The 20705-nt window shown below is 38.5% G+C and overlaps 1 protein-coding gene across 1 annotated transcript in view; it reads right to left on the bottom strand.

Moving 5' to 3' along the window:
- Window positions 1–20705, bottom strand: part of GRIK2 (glutamate ionotropic receptor kainate type subunit 2) — a 601587-nt gene that overhangs the window by 106703 nt on the left and 474179 nt on the right. Inside the window, exon 13 of the mRNA XM_077811691.1 lies at window positions 17584–17801. Coding sequence (XP_077667817.1) covers window positions 17584–17801 — 218 coding nt within the window. The remainder of the gene's footprint in view (window positions 1–17583; window positions 17802–20705) is intronic.

Below are 20705 nucleotides of genomic sequence, written 5' to 3'. Positions count from 1 at the left end.
TTTGGTCTGGCATTTTGGTTCTGCTTGGATAAACATTTTAATCCTGGTCAAACCTGCTGAATTTATAAAATCTGACTTAAAAAACAGAAAGAATGGACTATTTTTATGAGATTTCAGGTACTACAAACTCAAACAGTCACATTTCATTCTACAAATAATCATGCTTGGCTTGTACAGTTTGCTTTCAGTTGTGCTTTTAGAGCCTAATTCTGGTATTCCTGACATTGTAAATCAAGGCTAATTCAATCCATTAAAGTGAGTAAAGTTACACCAGCATTAAATCTTTGTAAGTGAAATCAGAATCAATGCCCTTAAATTGTAACAGGGCAGGGGCATATTATGTATTTGGAACTGATCTACTATTCAGGTACTACTCCACCATATATTTTACATCAGTCTTTCAATGATTAATTACAAAAAAAATAATACTTCCAACTGCCAGGCCACAGCCCAGAGTAACTCAAAAACAGTCTCTCCCAGGATTTCAGCTATTTTCTCTTCAGTCTCAGCCTGTAATCTGGAATTTAAAAGGTTTGTGAAAATGGAAAATAACGAAAGAGAGAATGTAGTTCAGCACCTTCCAAAAGGTTCTAGATATGAGCAGTTATTAAGGTATTTTTCAGAGTGGGTTCTTAGTTTTCCCAAGTCAGTTCACCCATTTTTAATTGTACTGAAAATATACAAAGAGTGAATAGAAATTGATTATACATATTTGAGGAGGATTTGATTTTCCTATAGTGAAAATATAAATGTTTAATATATATATATATATATTTGGCTCTCTCCTGCTGCTATGTATTTCTCCCTTTTTTTGTATGTTTCTTTTCACAGTACAGTCCAAACTAATTTCCAATTATACTTGATAAGAAAATATAATAATAGTAATGTTTTGTTTTGCTTTAAAGCTTCCCAAGTACAAATTTTAAAAAATGGGTGTACAAACTATTATGAAATTCATTCATTTGCTTATATTTGTTGTTGCTGTCTTTAACCCAGAGGATCAGTTTTAAATAATGGTCCTTTTCCTAGCAAATGAAATCACTGATGCTAAATGTCACAATGATTGAATAGTTGCAACTTAAATGACATAGCAGTTTTGGAAAACAAAATGCTCTATTCATAGCTGGAAAGCGGGGAGGGGGTATTTAAAAGTGCTAGGCCGTACACATCTTTAGATTTTTCAGCTTCTCTTGATTAATTCCTACCCTGCTTTTAATAATTCATTTGACCAATTTGCTGGACTATATCCTTCAATTTACAGGATCTGGCACCTAAAAATATCAAGCTTACTACATTACATGCTTTCAAAAAAAATATGCAAACTGTGTTACATTAGTAGTGCACACATCAAAAACCTACACCTGTCACCCTAATTTAATCTCATAAAAAAAATTCATTGAACTGATAAAAAGTAAAATAAATAAATAAATAAATAAATAAAATAAAGGAAGAAGAAGCTATGCAGCAAGTGACATAGCTACATCTACCCTGCTGGTGGAAGATAAATGTATTCAAGTTCTTAATATGATCAAGCAGATGGGATCACATGGGCAGAGCAAAATCATGGATGTATGCTTGCTTTTAGTTCTTCTGTGTTTAGTTTTGCAATACAATGCTTTCACAGTTACTGGTTTTCTGGTTAATAATAGGACTGTCAATTAATCACAAGTAATTCACGCGATTAACTCAAAAAAATTAAAAGCAATTAATCGCACTGTAAAACAACAGAATACCAACTGAAATTTATTAAGTATTTTTGGATTTTTTCTACATTTTCAAATATATTGATTTCTATTACAACATAGAATATAAAGTGTACAGTGCTCACTTTATATTATTTTTGATTACAACTATTTGCACTGTAAAAATGATAAAAGAAATAGTATTTTTCAATTCAGCTCATAGAAGTACAGTAGTGCAATTTTTATTGTGAAAGTGTAATTTACAAATGTAGATTTTTGTTTGTTTGTTACATAACTGCACTCAGAAACAAAACAATGTAAAGCTTTAGAGCAGCGGTTCTCAAACTTCATTGCACCGCAACCCGCTTCTGACAACAAAAATTACTACATGACCAGGACGGGGACAAAGCCTGAGCCTGCCTGAGCCTTGCCACCCCAGACAAGAGGGCCAAAGCCCAAGCCCTGCCACCCCAGGTGGGGGGGAAGGAAGGGGGGCAAAGCCAAAGCCCCAGGCCCCAGCAAGTCTAATGCCAGCCCTGGTGACCCCATTAAAATAGAGTCGCAACCCACTTTGGGGTCGCTGAGAACTGCTGTTTTAGAGCCTACAAGTCCACTCAGTCCTACTTCTTGTTCAGCCAGTTACTGATGCATCCGATGATGAAAATAATCACGCATTGGTCTGCACTGCTTTGGATGGTTATCAAGCAGAACCTGTGATCAGCATGGACGCATGTCCCCTAGAATGGTGGTTGAAGCATGAAGGGAATTATGAATCTTTAGTGCACCTGGCACATAAATATCTTGCGATGCCGGCTACAACAGTGTCATGCAAATGCCTGTTCTCACTTTCAGGTGACATTGCAAACAAGAAGTGGGCAGCATTGTCTCCTGCTAATTGTAACCAAACTTGTTTGTCTGAGCGATTGGCTGAAGTAGGACTGAATGGACTTGTACCCTCTAAAGTTTTACATTGTTTTATTTTTGAATGCAGTTATTTTTGTATATAATTCTACATTTGTAAGTTCAACCTTCATGATAAAGAGATTGCACTACAGTACTTGTATTAGGCGTATTGAAAAATACTATTTATTTTGTTTTTTTACAGTGCAATTATTTGTAATAAAAATAAATATAAAGTGAGCACTGTGCATTTCATATTCTGTGTAACTGAAATAAATATATCTGAAAATGTAGAAAACATCCCAAAATATTTAAATAAATGGTATTCTATTATTGTTTAACAGCGCGATTAATCACACAATTAAGATTTTTTTAATCGCTCTACAGCCCTAGTTAATAATAATGGTTCTTGATAGAAATGACCAAACTTGTCTTGTTAAAATATGACACATGCACACAACACAAAATGTCAGTTCTATCCAAAATTGAAATGTTTGCTAAATGTGATTGTTATTGTTTCCCCCCTCTCTTGTTTTTTATGTGCATATGAACTCCAAGTCCTATCCCCCTTGCCCTTATCCCCCATGTCTCTCTCTCTCTGTGTAACCTGTTCTTATGAAATTTCTAGCTCAGAGGCCTGATCCGCCAAACACACACTTCAGCAGGACTATTCACAAGTAAGGTTACTCATATGTGTTAAGTGTTTTCAGGATAAGGTTCAAACTTGCAAACCCAAGAAGTCTGGTTAGCTCAGATAAGCATTCAAACTTGTGGATGCTTCGCCTAACAGAACCTGTGAATGCCATGGTGAATTTAGATCCTTATTCTACTTTTAACTACTATTTTTTATTTAAAATTACAAGAACAGTAGCAAGAGCCATGGCTGGTAAAAGGTTTGTCTCCCGCTGTTTTAATACTTTACAGAAGACTGACTAAATATTGAGCTGCTTGAGTCGACTGTGACAGGTTAGGAATATACTGCACAGGGAGTTCAGCCAAATATACCCTCAGAGCCTTAAAAGTCAAAAGAAGAACTTTAAAATAAAAGGATTTGCATAGGGTACAGACTTGAAAAGTTATTGTAATATAATTTGACTAAATCAGAACAAATTCAATTTCTAACTCATGGGAAATCTCAATATTTCAACATTTTTTTTTCATCCTGAATTGGATGAAATGTTGAAATATTTAAATTTTTCACGGAAGGGAAATTTCTGAAGGATCTGACTCTGAAGGCTACTCATATAGCAGGATCACACTGCAGAGCAGACTGGTTGCGTCAAGAGACAGTTCATCCTGGAGCATGTTCCTGAATCAGACAGAGACAGATCAGTTTTGATTGGGAAATGAGGAAACATTTGTTTCAACATTTTCAATTGAAATGAAACATTTTGACATCCTGATGTTTCATTTCAGTTTGTTGAACTGACTGACTCTTAGTTTCAAGTCAGTTCAACATTAAAGTTCATTCCCCTATTGTATTGCTTTGCCTCATGGGAGTCAGAGTTCAGTTTGATTGCTGCCTCCATTCTCCCAATAGGAGAGGCTCTGTGGCTAGCCTACATCTCTGTATCGCACATGATGCACTTTCAGCCATGTGATTCCAATGATGCACCACTCTGGTCCATCAGAAGGAAGTCTGTGTTGCATCATGGGATATGTATTCTGGCCACAGAACCCAGTATATAAGAGAGAATAGAGACTCAAACAACAACTCCCATGAGGCAATAGTCCACAGCTGAGAAATACAATTCAATGTTGGATTGATTTGAAGCAAGATATTTTGGGTGAGTTCAATAATCTGAAATAGACTAATTGGGGTCAAACTCACCTGAAACAAAATATTTCATTTCAATTTCCCAGACAGAAAATCAAAACATATTTGGGAAATTGAAATGTTGTCAAGGAAAATTTTAATTTTGCAGAAACTGCACTTTCTGTCAGAAAATCATTGTGATGGAAAATTTTTGACTAGCTGTAGTTATGACCCCTACATTCCGTTTAAAATATTTGAATAATTTGTAGTCTTCATATACAGTAGACCAGAACACCAGAAAAACAAAGAATTTCAATAATATCATTAAACTGGCTAAAAACACATTTTAAGCATTCTAAACTGTTTTTACTGAACAGTGGCTGCTGTCTTGCTTTTCTCAGCTGGGAGGCATTGTGGCCTAGTGGATAGAACACTGCACTCAGACTCAAGAAACTTAGATTCTAATCCCAGTTCTACCACTAGCCTACTGGGTTCCCTGGGGCAAATCAATTTGCCTATTTTTGCCTCAGTTTCCCCATCTATAAAATGGAGATAATGCTTTGTAAAGCATTACAAAGGAGTGCTTTGTAAAGTACTTTGAGATCTACTGATGAAAAGCTAAGTAGTATTATTTTGTTATTAAAATGTAATTTTAGTAATACAGTACACCTTCGCTATAACATCCTTCATTATTACAAACCTCCGCCCTTAATAAACCCAATTCCTGGATCCCAACTACAGTTCAGTACTGTTTAAAAAAAAAGGGGAGGGGTGTTGCACATGTTTGTACAATTTCTATTCAGGGTTGAGTCCAAGAGCAAAAACTTAAGGAGTGGGCCACAACCCGGGTTGAAGCTGAAGCCCCAGTGGTGGTGCAACTTTGGGGGCTGACAGCCGGGAGCCCTGCTGCTGTGCAGGCTAATAGCCAGGAGCCCAGATGCTGTGGGGGTGATCAGCTGGGAGCCCGGAACCTGGCTGCTGTGGGGACCGACAGCCAGAACCACTCTACCTGCAGCTGAAAACACAGAGGTCACCTAAAATCTCCCTCCCTGACCAACTTGTAGCCATAGTTTTTAATATTATTAATAATAATAATTAGTTAATTTAGCTAACACCTTTATTCAAGGTGACTTCATTAACTTACTCCAGCATTTTATGGTTCATTTTGATTGTCCTTTCACTATAATGAACCCTTGGCTATAACGAACAAAAGGTTGTATTATGACAGTGAGGGTGTATTGTATAAGATGAATTAGATGTCACTCCAATTATAAACCTAGAACTAAAGCAATAGTCAGACTCTTAATACTTTGAACCTCTCACCAGTCCCAGCAAAGATAAATGTACCATTAGCATCTCAAAAATAAATCACATTTTTGCTCTCATGAGCTATAAGTCAAGGTCAGTGTATTGTTGGTTTTACATTGATAGATGGTATAGCTTTAACTTTTCAAGTGATGATCAGATTTAACAGGAACTTCAGGGCAGAGTGATAAAAGCCTAACATGATTCAGACAACAATGGCAGGAATCAATATTAAGTTTGAAAACCTGAAGTTCCAGTGGATGGAAAATTGAAGGGATAAAGATAAGGATGAACAGGCATAATACTAACTGAAAATAGCAATAATGGTAAAGTAAGGCATTTAGAAATTGACCTGATAACCTAGAAAATAAATTCAAATTAAGAAATATTAGATTAGTATGATAAGGAAATTGACACAACTCTGCTCAAGGGGTAGGACACCTCAAAGTGTATCTTCACAAAGTCCATTCAATCCTCGTGTCTCCAAAGCCATTGTGAGCTGATTTCAGGAGCTAAGTAAAGACGGAGCTGATAAATGAAAAGATCAGGAAATTTTAAGCCTTTTTAATTCTGAAAAGTTCAAAATCTAAATTATTTCTTAATGTTTAGAGATGCTTTGTGTGATGCAGCTGCACATGCAATTTCCATTACATCAAGTGTCTCTTATAATTTCATAGCAACACAGGTTTTTTGACTAAAATACTAGACATGAGTTTTTGCATCTATAATAAACTAAGTTTAGTGCCTCTAGCTATCAAGGAACACAAGCTGCTTGAGAACAGCTAGATATTACCATAAAATAAATTAACAAACAAAATTGTTGCTTCCCTACAGCCAAGAGTAAAGCTTCAGCAGTTCAACCGTGGAGGTTTGGGGGGGAATAACTCTCCGGGCAGAGTTAGTTAAAAGTCTATGTACAACAGGAACTAGTCTTGGAGCTTCTTTGCCAGATAAGGCAGAGAGAGCGCTACATGACCATCCCATCAAATCATTGGAAACGTTTGATGCTATTCTCCTCTCACAAAAAGTTCCTTCAGGGATGAGGCTGTCTTTCTGTGTCAGAAAATGTGCACAGATTACACAGGACAAGAGGCTTCTTTCAGTCATTTCATACTGATATTTCTCAAAGCTTTGGAAGATTCTCTTTAAGGTAAGGAACGTAAATGTCTCCTACACCTAAAAAAGAGAAACTCTCTACTTTATCAGAGATGATCTGTTAGACATCAAAACCATAATTCTAATGTCAAATCCGCAGCTGTATTTCCTATGTTTTATAGACCCTGAAGGGTCAGGCAAGTTCAGTCCTCGAATGATTGAATGAATTAATCAAATGCAAGCATTTCAAGATGGTTGGTTGTATATCACAGTAGTTGATCAAGGGGATTACTTCGCATTTATTGATTTGCATGATGCATATTCCCATATCAGAAAGCCAACATCACTTATGCTAATATGTGCTGCACAAAATCTTTCACTATCCCCGTGACCACAAAAAGTTACAACCTTAAGAAAACAACAACAAAATTTACTTAATACCTGCTCTGAACTGGTTGACAATGATATTTGGGAAATCACCTCTAAAAAAAAAAATCAAGACAAATCAATACCCAGTAGCTGCTAGCAAGTATAAAAGAAATCACTAAATTCTTTGCTGAATTTCATCACTTAGGTGCTATAACATTTGACTCCCTGCTCGGGAAAGAATAGAAAAAGGACCATGTGTATTTGTACAAAAGCAAAAGAAAAAACTTGCACCTGTTTGGTCTGATATCCTCGTACAGATAAATATCTGAGTATGGCTTCATGCATGTGTTCAGATGATAGGACTCAGGACAAAATTTTCTCAAATCAGTATGGTCCAAGTTAAGCACCAAAAATACAGCAAAATACTATTTGAATTAATGGATAAATACTGAAATCTGATAAAAAGGCTATCCATGTCAGAGCCAGCTTGTGTGATTATCACCATAAATGAATCTTCAAAAGGATAGGTAACATATCTCGACAAGCATTTTGTTCAGACCAATGAGTAAAAGCAGAGGGAAATGTACCAGTGTTACAGGATTCAAGATGGTGAGCAGAGCAATTCTGGCACTGAAAACATTTCTTACACACAAAGCAATGCTAATGCAGTTGGACAACACCTCAGCAGTATCATATATAAACTGACAAGGCAGAACCAAAAGTTCATCCCTGCTAATGAATAGAGGCTCTCAGGTGGCTTCAATGGGCAGGATCTGACTCTGAGGGCTGCTCATACAGCAGGATCACACCATGCAGCAGACTGGTTGAGCCAAGAAACAGTTCATTCTGGAGTACGGTTCCTGAGTCAGAGCCAGACTGAGACATAGATCAAATCTGCAATCTTTGGTTGGTTGGTTACCCCGAGACTGATCTCTTTGCTTTGAAAAAACAATGCAAAACTCAGTGTTTTATCCCCCATTTTGAGAGCAGGTCATGTTCCCAATACATACATTCCCAATTTCCCAAATAACCCCTCAACTTCGAAAGTACCCATTACACAATTACACCTTTACATCTGTTCCTTTTTGGAGTTAAAACATTCTCTGTGGTTCTAGTCCTATTCCCTTTCTTCCCTCACTCATTGTTAGAGGACAGAGAGTAAGGAAAAAAAGCTGAAAAGGAAAGAAGAATGGGGACAGTGTGGACAATATTTTTGCCCTCTTCCCCAGTGGTTAAAGAGCACCAGAACACTTCCAAAGAGAAAAAAGGTGTTTGGGGAGGTCTCAGATTAAATGTACAGAATTAATGTTGCATGGCAATTGGGAGGTTAAGCTGAGTGAGGACATGGTGATGAGTAAACTCTCTTGCTAATAGGTTCTTATCAGAACGTACAGTCCAGTTTTCCTCCTACAAGTGGCCCAGCCAACTAGCACACCTTGAGGAAACATTGCAGGTGAGGGGGATGGAGGGGGCGAGGTAACAGAATGGCACTAAGACCTATCGGGTAACACAAAAGTCTACACTAGAAAGGTATCCCATCCTTGGAGACCAGTTTGCACTGCTGAAGTATCAGCAATTACAGCATGATTCAACTCCCCACCTTCCACTTCCCAAACACATACACAGTATCCAGGCACTTGTACCCACTTCCTTAAGACAATCTACTGACAGGTGTGTTCTGTACCAGTTTACAGGAGCAGGTAAAGATTAAATGTAGCTGACTCAAACCAGAGTTTAACAAAGCTCCTACTTTGCTTCTTCTCAGGAGCATCTATACCTACTTCTTCCCCTCAACAAGACAGAAAGGTTTTTTCCCTTACCTTTCCAAGATCTGCCAACAGCTGTCATGAGCTCATGAGTATCACATTACGATTGCACGTCCTTCGTGAGCTAGCTAGCAAAGAAACAACATCTAGGGCAAGGACTTTTGACTACAAGATCCAGAGAAAAGCTGATTGTCACCTTGTTTAGCCCTAATTTGTCATCAGTCTTTCTCTGGAGAGATCACAATTTGATTTGTTAGTCTCTGTACTTCCAAGTCTATCTAATGATAGTCAACAACTTAAATGATGGATGACATACTTTGGGTTTTTTTTTTTTTTTTAGCTTTTGTATGCAGCAATTAAAGTAAATTAAAACAGATGGTTACAGTCAGGTCATGTTGTTTTATGGTGTCCCATACCCTTAGGAAGACCACCATCACACAGGGTATGTTACACCACAAATGAAGGTTGAGGACAGCATGGGTAGGTGTACTATGATAACTGATGTGTGTGTGTTGCCTTCCTGCTCCCTGTTCCTGGTTGCTGCTCCCAGGACACAAGTGTTCCCGTTCCTGTTTCTTTGTGTGTGTGTTCATAGTACTGGGTGTGTGCAGTCACTCAGGGGCTGCTGCTGAAAATACCTGCTATTTGGATTGCTGTTTTGTTCAAACTGCTGCTGACATAACTGGTTCGTGGTTAATACGTGTTTCAATTGACCACCTAATTGCATGTCTTGCCTCAATTTCCTTGTGTTTTGGGATTGCAGCTCTGGGGTGCATCAGTGTGTAATGCACACCCATACTATCTTTAATGTAGCTGGTACAGGTAAGTGTGGAAAACGAGGATATAGTAGTGAGGATGTGATAGCATGGGCTAGCGACCCCAGTAAAAGGCCATGAGACTCTGAACATGTACTGTACCAGGGTCCTGTGTCCTGTACTGTACCAGGGTCCCTGCTACCATGTCTACCTGCTGAAATTTGTGGTGCAGATGTTTCCTTATAAACACTCTAGAATAATGTACTTGGAGAATGAGTCCCTATTAGTATGAACAGAAAGTTTGGAAATTGACACTAATATCTAAGAATTGCTATTTTCATTCTATGCTGATTACAATTCTATTGTTCTTTGATGGTGGGAGACACCCATGACTATTAGTCAGGTTAGACTTTGGACTAGTCTGTTTTGCTAAAATGAGAGTTCTCTGTGGAGATCAACCTATAATTCCTTCCCCCATGAACATTTCAGGATAAGGAGGAAACAGATGGTACTTAAGCTGTGAAAATATTGGTTCAGATGAACCCAATACAGAGGAGATTTTTCCAAATGTCAACTTTTTATTTGTTTTGGGTTCCTCCCCACCACATCCTCTTAAAAATAGCTAGTAGTGAATCTATTCAACTGTTTATGTGATAAATATTTTATTTATTATTGTAATTATTGTGAGTGATTAATCCTGTCTCTGCTGGAAAGTGATGTGTATTTCATGGAGATCACATTTAAATACATTACTGCTATGTATAATATCAGGTTAAGTGTTGTATTTGGAGACAGGACATTTGATCCATTAGCCAATGAGAGTCCAATTACCACCCACTGTATCTGTGAATGGTGTATGTATAAATGTCATTGTCCTTCTCTTTATTCTCCGCCAGCATGGAAGAACTGGCGTTATGTGATCTATTGATTTTATTCCATGGTAATAATATCCTCAATCTGGGATTGGATTTTTTTTGTTTTTTTTTTTCAAATAAGCAGGACTGCAAGAAATAATAATTCTTTGAATCTGGAACTGTAGCCACAGCTTCATACATTGGGCCTACAAGCAAGCTGTCAGAGGAGTAGCAGATTGCAGTGAGTCTTCAGGATCAGGCATGCATGACTGCACTGGCATGGCTTTTGGGGGATGTTATGGAATCAGTTGTTGCCAGAACTCTGCTCTATAGAAATCCCTGCAGACCTTAATAGTGCATCAAGATGAGAATTATTTTGATTCTAGAACAGAGGCAATTTCTCAGAGTTGAGCAGCTTTGCCTAGAGGCATTTCCCCTGCTCCATACTGGTATAGACACCACATGAAAAGACAGGAACAGAATTTAGACTGGCCCATATACAGATTACAGCAGCCACATACTGTTATTAAAAAGTATTAGTAAACAGACAACAATGTTAAGGAAGTCTGTTGGAGGCAAAGTAGTGAAATTCTCTTTCTTGCTGTTTGGAAGGAATGTGCAAAGATCAAAGTCCAAAGATCAAATTGAAAAAAAATATGTAAAATGTTTGTTGTTTTTAAAATACCTGAGACTGAACTTTTATATAAATTGTTGATTGCCTTATTTGGGCTTCCAGTTAAAGGGTAACAGTTAAATGTTAAATAAATTTTGCACCTGCTAATTGCAGCACAGTATGAAATGTCAGCTAAATGGGAATGAAAAATTGCTCCCAAATCACAAAAACAATTCAAATAAAGATGGAAAAAGTGGCTTAGGAGAATCAAACAATATGAAAATCTGAACAGGCATGGATAAATCCTCCCTAACTAAAGCATGTTTCCTCATTATTATAAACCAACTATCTATAAAGCCAAGGAAAATAATAATTGTTTGTGTTGGTATGAGAGTGTACAGCTAATAATAGAGTGTGCACTTAAAGTACATTCCACTTTTAGAGCTCTTACCAGTAGAGATGGTAGGAAAATAGTATTTTCCCCATGGAAAATTTCAGCTTTTTGGCAAAATATTTCTACTGACAATTGAAATATTTTTTTTCGAAGTGGTGTTGTGGTGTCTCATGGGAATTGTAGTTCAGATGCCTTGCACTGCCACCCTTCTGTATTGGTCAGGCTCTCTGGCCAGACCACATTTCCCATGATGCATCACAATCAGGGCTGCTATGAAGCACCTTAACAAGATGACACCAAATGGTGCATTATCGAAGATGTCCAACCCACAGAGACTTGGAGCCTAAGGCACCTAAACGACAATTTCTAACAGGCACTACGGCACCAGTTTAAATTGAAATGTTTTGATTTTCAGCCCAAAAGCATTGGGGTTTTAGTATTTCATTGACCTGTCAAAACTTTACATGGAAAGCAGACATTTTTTGTGAAAAATTTCATTTAGTCAAAAATCCAATTTTCTGACAAAAATCAGTTTTGATGGAAAATTTTTGACCAGCACTACTTACCAGTTCCATTGATATTCCCTATACAGATAAAAGGGAATGCTGCCAGAACTGCTATGCTCTCCAGAGCTAGGAAGAGATTTTTTAAGTGTGCCCACTGTACAAAGTGGAGATTAAGAACAGGAAAAAGGTAGTTTGAGTATCATGAAAATTTCTCAACCATTAAATATTTTATACCAGGGCTATCCTTCCAATGGAAAAGGAGGAAGCCACATTAAGTAGAGATGGCATGATAAACAAACAAAAGATTAGAAAATATTCCTTAAAGAACAATTGCACACTATCAGGTGAGAATGACCAGATAACCAAAAGCTCTTTTCCACTTCTCAGTTATATCAAACAATATTGAAATTATTCAGTAAAAGGAGAACAGTGTTTGGAAAAACCCACTGAACCATTCAGGCACCAATATTGATTACATACATGTGTCACTCATCTGGAATGACTTTTACACATTTGCCCCTTCTGTCACTCTCTCAAATCATGCCAACTGAAATGTCACTCTAAGCCAGGCTGCAGGCAACGAGCAAGATTTTTCCTTTAGCTTCTTTTTCTGGCCTTCTGAGCAGCCGAAACTTCCCCTCCCTCCTGCTTTTCACTGCTCCTTTGGTCCCTCTGTAACTGTGAGTGCAGCCCAGTCCAGGAGGAATTAGAAAGAAGGAGGTACCCAGAACTCCTGATCTCTGGTCCTGAGCAGCAGCACATTCCACCCCCAAGAAACAACCATGAGGGAGGGATATAGAACAAAAAGGATTAAGAAGAAATTCAGGGAGATAAATGAGTTAAGAGGGGAAGTGAAGAGGGTAGAGTGGATCATTATGGAAAGAGGGTTGTTTAATTTCAGTGTAGATTTCCGGGTTCGGGCTGGAGCCCAGGTTCTAGGACCCCACGAGTCTGAGTCAGCTGGCACAGGCCAGCCATGGGTGTCTAATTGCAGTGTTGACATGCCCTATGCAGAGGCAAATTGGAGAAGGATGATCTTCTAGCTAATGCACAGGACTGGAAGTCAGGATTCGGGTTCATTCCCAGTCTGCCACTAATTTGCTGTGTGATCTTGTACAAGACATGTAATCATTCAGTGTCTCAGTTTTCACTCTCAGTAAAATTGGACTATCACATAGATCTACCTCCTAAAGAGCTGAAAATTCTAAAATTCCTGGGATGGAAGTACTGATATTAACTTATTACAGTTAGATAGAGGAAGACAGACTGAATAAAAAACCTCTTGTTTCTTGTTATTTGTATTGCAGCATAGCCTGAAAGTGCTGAACCGATGGGTCCCATTGGGTTGTACAAACAGCTGTACAAACAGAGCAAGAGAAAGTCCCTGCCTTTAACAATGTATAGTCTACAAGACAGGAAATGTGGGCACACAGATGTGAAATCACTTGCCCTAAGTCACAGAGAAACCCAGTGGCAGAGCCAGGAACAGAATCTAGGTCTTCTGAGTCTGTCTAGCATCCCTCATCCACTATGGTTAACTATGCTGCACAATTACATGTTCTCTCTCTCTCTCTCTCGCTCTCTCTCACACACACACAAGCTCTGTGAATGCTTACCCTAGTTGGTGGATTTCTGAAGAATTTTGGCTTTCATTATTTTTTTTTAAATCCAACATTATGGATGCAAAAAGAAATCTCCCACCTGTGGACCACATGCAAACTGATGTGCTCTGGTGTTTTCTTTACTGAGTCTGATGACAGAGTTATGCCAAGCAGCAGCATAGTGAAATTAATACAACTTGGGTCAGTTTCACAGCTGTTTCTCAGAAACCAAGGTAGCAATGAAACTATAAAGTGTATATATACACTGCACATAAAGGATCATATCATTTTCAGGCTCCTACTGCTTGGGAAACCTCTGAGCACCAACAGAGTTAGTCACTGGCATTATTCATAGAGAAGAAAATCTAAAAAGCAAAGGCTGGGAGAGCAGCAATAGTGGAGACTCACCAAACTAGCAGCAGTTAGAAGACTTTGGAGATAAAATGTCTTAGCCTCCTCAGATCAGCAAAGTGGCTCCAAGTGAGGGAAGACACAGAAAATTCCTTCTTCCTTTCCAGATGCTTGAGGGAGACATACCTTCAGATTTATCAGATAACTACTAGACAAAGGATAATACGGAGGGCCTATACAGGCTCTGACGACTTCATGCTGATATAAATCCTAGCACCCTTCCTCTTCCCTCCAGCAGCGGATTTCAGGAAGCTGGGCTCACATGAGCATGTTCCCTTGGGCTTAGTTGGTGAAATCTACCCATCCCAACACTCTCATCTTTTGTATCTTCTCTCTAGTAAGTTTAAATCCTCCAACCAATGTGTGTGTGTGTAGTCCTGGTTTAGGCTCTTCTAGACATAATGTTATTCTATGTTAGCTCCCCAAAAATTGGCTGGGTTCCAAAGATATTAAAAGGAAGATTTCTGTGAGCTTTTATATCAATAATTTATGCTGAAATTACTGTCAATCTCAGGGCTGCTACTGTGCCTCACTGTGATTGGAGCTAATAGCTATTACCGGGATTTCATAGTTTCATTTAACATTAAGAAACCATCTGGAACTTTTATTTCATGCTAACACATAATGCCACAGTTGTGCTCAATATAGTCAGCAGCTTTATCTTGCTATAATGAGAGAGAAACACACATGCACTGAATCAAATTATACCTTCAGTCATATTTGTGCATTTCTGCTGAAACCATATTTTCATAGAATTTAATGTCAGATCTAGTGTGACCTCCTGCATAATACAGGCCAAAGATCCTCACATAGTCATCTCTGCATCAAACCCATAGCCTGTTTCACCTATATCTTATCTTTTCAAAATATATTCAGTCTTGACTTAAAGTTGAAAGGGGAAGAGAATCCATCACACCTTGAGGTTAGTAAGCCTTGGTACAAATTAAGCACCACTTTAGATACAATGTTGTAAATCCACATTGACTCCAATAAATGTATTTACACCAGTGTAATTGAGAGCAGAATTTTACCCTAAATTTAACAACTGAGTCCTGTGCTCTGACCTCACTTTCTTTGTTCATCCTTGCTGAAGTGGTAGAATTCAATAACAATGTACTAGAAGCACTACAGAATTGTGTTTTCTGATGCTATGTTTCTGTTGTGTGCAGTCAAGTCTAGTACATTTCAAACTTTTATATGCCACTGAAGGGAAAACATTTCCATGCAAGAGATGCAGTCATTGCTCTGCTGACTGTAAATGTTCTTCTGTTCTTGGAGGCAACATAGAGGCAGAAACAAGGAAATAAAGGAAGGAATGTGAGAATGATCAGAAACAAAACAGGATACATATTCAAACAGACGAACAACCCACAGACGCAAAAGAGAAGATGAGAAAGGTAAGTGTGAATAGAACGGGAAACAATAAGATCAATATATATGGGAGAAAATATGCAGAGAAGAGATAGGAGGAGACAGAAAAAACACGAAGGAGGAGAAATAGTGTCTGGAGAAGAAAGGAAAGTGTCATGTAGAATTTTTTTAAATAAAGAAAAAAGTTAAGGACAAACAGAGAAAAACAATGCTGGCAACTGGAGTCAAAGACACTGCTAAGTAAAAACTGTCTTCTAATATTTTAGAGTCCAGCCTTCCGATCTGAAGGAGTATAAGATCAAAGTTTTCTACCAGACTAAAAAGACATTGACACCTGGTAGTGTTTTCTGGTAATGCAATAAATACCTTGTGTCATCTCTTTATGTCCTGGGACTTTAATCATTTTGGTACTTTAAAAAAATCTCAGTTTTTAAACTTTTTCTGAATGTTGTTTTATTGGATTGCTACACATATTTCCTGTCATAAAAGCAGCTCTAATGGATTAGTTACTTCCATCAATTTCCTCAGCTCCTTTTGAAAACAAATATTGTGTGGAAGCTATTCTGAACCTTCCAAACACATCCTCTGAGGCAACAGGCTTACAAAGTCCTCAGTCACTGAAATTTAATCAATTCTTATTTTCCAGGTGAAAGCTGAAAGTGAGAATACAGAAAGTATGTACAGTAAAAGCTTTTTTATCTGGCATGCGTGCTTCCTCCGCCTGCAGGCGCCATCCCCGCAGCTCCCATTGGCCATGGTTCCCGGCCAATGGGAGCTGCGGAGCCAGCACTTGGGGTGGGGCGCTGGCAGCACGCAGAGCCACCTCGCCATGCCTCCACCTAGGAGCAGCAGGGACAGTTCACCGCTTGCGGGGAGACACCCAAGGTGCTGGATCCAGCACCTGAAACCCCTCCTGCATCCCAACCCACTGCCCTGAGTCCCCTCCTGGACTCAAACTCCCTCCCAGAGCCTGCGCCCCACACTCCCTCATGTGCCCCAATCCCCAGCCCCGCACACACACACACACCCAAACTCCCTACATCTTAGTTAATGGGAATTTTTCACTTACCGGCACCCCCCGTTTCCCCAACATGCCAGATCCAAAAGCTTTTACTGTACTTACTTATATATGTATCACTACCATAAGATTAGATAATGATTTCTGAGCTCTTTCAGCTGAATAAATGGTGAAACTTTTACTCTATGCAGCTGAGTAAAGGGATGTAAAAGTGCCTTTAACTCACCCTTGGCACTGCCCAGATCTCTGGCCACTCCATCAGTCCCAGTGTAACACAAAAGCCTCAGGGCTCTTCTATGTTATAGTGGCATGTAATGGCTCTTAAGTGATAATTATGCTCACTAAGGAACTCCAGAGCATAATGCATTTGCCAGGCCTGGAGTATGCCCCTGCACTGGGGAGCCATAGGAACCTCTTGCGCTATCAAATCTGAAGGGCCAATCTGATCTGGCCCAGGATATGTACTTAATCCTAATTTGTGCCAACCTAGATAACTGACGGAGCTGGGGAAGTGGCATTTCCTCTATCTCTAATCAGGCTTCAATTTAGCTAAAAATTAGCACATTATATTGTCTGTTGAATCACCCTAGTCATAGGACAGAGGGCAGGGAGACGTTATATGAATCTGAGCTAGTCAAGATTCAGTTTGAAAGGTTCTTAGAAATGCAGTGTCCATAAGATTTGCCCAGCCCAGCTGTGATATTGATGACTGCAGTATCAGCATCTAGATATCTGAAGATAGATAGATATGTAATTAACTACGATAAAATTATTGACCTGATCCTGCAATCCCTATTCAAGCAAAACTCACACTCAGATCTAGCAATGGGAGATTCACCTGAGCGATTCGCCTCATCTCACTATTCTTGACTTACTCCATTAGAGTACACTCAGCATGCTGAGGAAAAATCATCAGAAAGATCTAAGCAGCAGACCCAAAGCCCTGCTTTTTTTTATTTTCAGGAGAAAATTTCAAAAAAAGGAAACTGCCTTTTTTACTTTCATGAGAAATTGTATGTATGAACAAGATGTTTCTTTTGCTGTCTTGCAAACCCACAAAAATGGGTTTGATTGCAGTGGGAATCATCTCACATGCCATATCTCTACTCAGCAAGCTTAATTGAAGGTTTTTTTACTTGCAGAATCATGTTTCAGAATTTTTTCCAATCAGAACATAAAGGGCCTACCTTGAAGAAAGTCATGGTTGCTCCATCTTCAACTGCACCATACTCTATCTTTGTCTGCTTGGCTAAATCATCAGCTGAATCAATGGGAGATTCCATGCGCTCCACTGTCAGAAAGGCGGCTAGGTTAGCAGTGTACGAGGAAATGATGATAAGCGTGAAAAACCACCAAATGCCTCCCACTATCCTGGTGGAGAGGGCTTTGGGCATAAGCTCAGAACCTAATGGAAATCAGGGGAGAAAGGTGAAACCAATGCACAGAAAACAATCCGCAAGCATTCGGCACTTTTTTGTCACAGTGTTGAGAACAGAATCACTGCACAAAAAATCTTTAAGCTACAGGCTTACATATTGCTTGTACAAACAAACACAACTGAAATGGAAAATTGGGACTGATTACACTTACAAGACAGATTTGGGGACTGTGGGAAACAAAGTATAGTAATGGGAGACTCAAAGTGCAGTTTTGGTCTGAGGTAATGTACAACCCTATTTTTAATTTTTTGTTTTGGTTTCATGACAATGGAAAACAAAAAAGCAAAAGCAGTAATTGGAACTGGATTGTCAAAAGAAGCTTTATACTAAAAAAAACTCGCAGCAGGCTTGAGCCTCTAAATTAATAATAATACTTACTGTAGCCCATCTACTGTGCTTATTCTTCAAAGTACTTAAAGATTAATTAAGCAGTTCATAAAAAACTTTTTTGATGAAAGAAAAATATGTTGTTGCTGAAAAAAGCAGATACAAATCCGAGAATTTCAACTCCCCATAACCATAAGAACCTTGACTTCTGCCACTTCTGTTGTAATAAAGTCTCGTTTAACAATTTCTCATATAAAAGAAAACATCTCCCATCTCTATAATTAGCCCACAATTTCAGATAAACATGGGTGGCTGTGCCACACATTTAACTTGATAGAGCAGCAATGACAATATTAGACTGTTATGCATAAAGTAGATAAAGATAGATTATAATGCAATGCTGGAGTTGCCTGCTCATGGCACTAAAGAATGGACAGGGTGCCACACATTGTATGGTAATTTGCATAATTATTAATGCCAATTTAGAGCCTAATGAGACAATTTGTAGCACATGAGCTCCTCTTGTGCTTAATTATTATGAACAGGGAAAAGTGGAATTCAGTTTACTTAATTTGCATCAGAAATATATTTGTAAACTGGCATGTATGGATTTTTTCCCATTAAATTATAGCTAATAATCATAAGGTAAACAATTTCAAGTTTTGCCATAAACAAAACATATAAAAAACTTTGAGAAGTATATATGTATTTTTTAAAGAAATAGTTTAGCAGTATTGATATATCATTGAAATAAAGTATTAGGGTTTTTTTAGTCAATTAACAGATTTTTATTACTACTTGGGTAAAATGGAATGAAGGCAAGATGGACTATTTTATTCCTGATAAATTATGTTGTTTATATGAGATTAATTAAGGAACTGGTCCAGCAAGGTAACACATCTTCAGATAAATGTAGGTTGTGCCAAACTTTCAACGTCAATGCAACAAAAAAGAAAAAGAAAAGAAGTGGTACCATGACTGGACTATTTGATACAAAACAGTCCATCTTACCCTGCAGTTCATCTTACCCTTGCTGTTTCAAACAAAACAATGTGACAGACTTGGGCATGATAGCCAACTCCAGTGCCAGACTCTGCCTACAACTCTGCAAGGAAAAAAGTAGAAAAGTACCTTTCTGATGTAGTCGCTCCTAGGCCCTGTCAGTCAGACACTTAGACACCATAACACTACAATATTTCCTAATAAGCCCACCATCTTCAACGTATTTATTTTTTTAATTAAAAATCAACACTAGTAGAGTCAAACAAGATTGGGAAGAAAAGAACAGTGGAAACGTTTGCCACAGTTGCCCCAATTACCACAAGTTCATATCTTACCAAAGGACTTAAACAGAACGCCACCTAGGCCTGTGAAACAGAGCCTGGTTAGGTGCTGACTGTCATGTACCCAAGGTAACGTCATGTCCAGCACTATATCCCACAGTTTCCTGGGGGCTAGGGGTGTCAGCAAAAAAAATGTATGAGTTTCCTCTATCATGTATCCTCCTCCAGCATTAAAGGAAAGTGTTGTAAAGACATTAATCAATATTAAAGTGGCATTTAAATATTGATTAATGTGTGTACTAACTGGCCGCAATTCATATTATATGTATTTATGGGAAATTATTATAAATAACTAGAACTAGGCACATTTTGTGTTTGTGTCCAAACTTACTGTTGTGTCACAGTAGGGATGCGAGGCAAACTGAAAAAAAGCATCAAAGATAGGACTGACCCTTCATTCATAACTTGGTTCCTTCATTAAGTTATTGTAGCATGTGTGGTGCAAAAGGCAAAATGGTATAAGGTAAGGATGGAGTATAAATCTTAACTAAAAGTATACTTGCTGTTTGTGGTCTGTGCCACAATCTTAACATTATTGGAAATTAGCAGCCATGCAGAGGGAATAACACTTTGGATTCATATGAACCTTGATGATCCATTGGGGAATTCTGATGTAAATCCACCAGATTTGGCTCATTCATCCAGGATATCTGTCTTTCAATTGGCCAGGTTAATGACTCTGTTCCATCTTTTTTTCAAGAAGGATAGAGGATGTGGATTCAAAGTTAATACTGTTCTGATGAGCATTAATTTGAGAGGTTTCTGTCTGAAACCCCATGGTTTTCCCCCACTCTGTCCCTCCTAGAGATGACGATGTCCCATCCCCCAAATTTTGTAGCACCCAAGATGTGCAACTCTCATGCATGGCTCTATCAATATCTTGGAGAAAGACAAATGCCATATAGACCTCCTCTCTACTCCTGTGTGTTTTGGCCCAGTTTTACACAGTTCACATATCTTTGCCATCAGTATGGAAAAGATAGGAGAACTAGGCTCTAATGCCCTGATCTTGCACCCCTGGAAATCAGTGGGAGTGTTCTCACTGGCATCAGGGAGCACAGGACCAGACCCCAAATGAAGATTATGTGAACATAAATAATTTTGGGAGTTTCTTCTTCTTCAAAAAAAATGACTGTTGATCTGGAAATCTCACTTGTAAATATCACTATATAGTGCCTTTGAAACTACTGTAATCCATTA

The sequence above is a fragment of the Eretmochelys imbricata genome, chromosome 3 (genome assembly GCF_965152235.1).
Source record: "Eretmochelys imbricata isolate rEreImb1 chromosome 3, rEreImb1.hap1, whole genome shotgun sequence".
Taxonomy (NCBI): Eukaryota; Metazoa; Chordata; order Testudines; family Cheloniidae; genus Eretmochelys; species Eretmochelys imbricata.
Note: the sequence above shows the minus strand (reverse complement) of the source record. Positions and strands in the feature narration are given on the sequence as shown.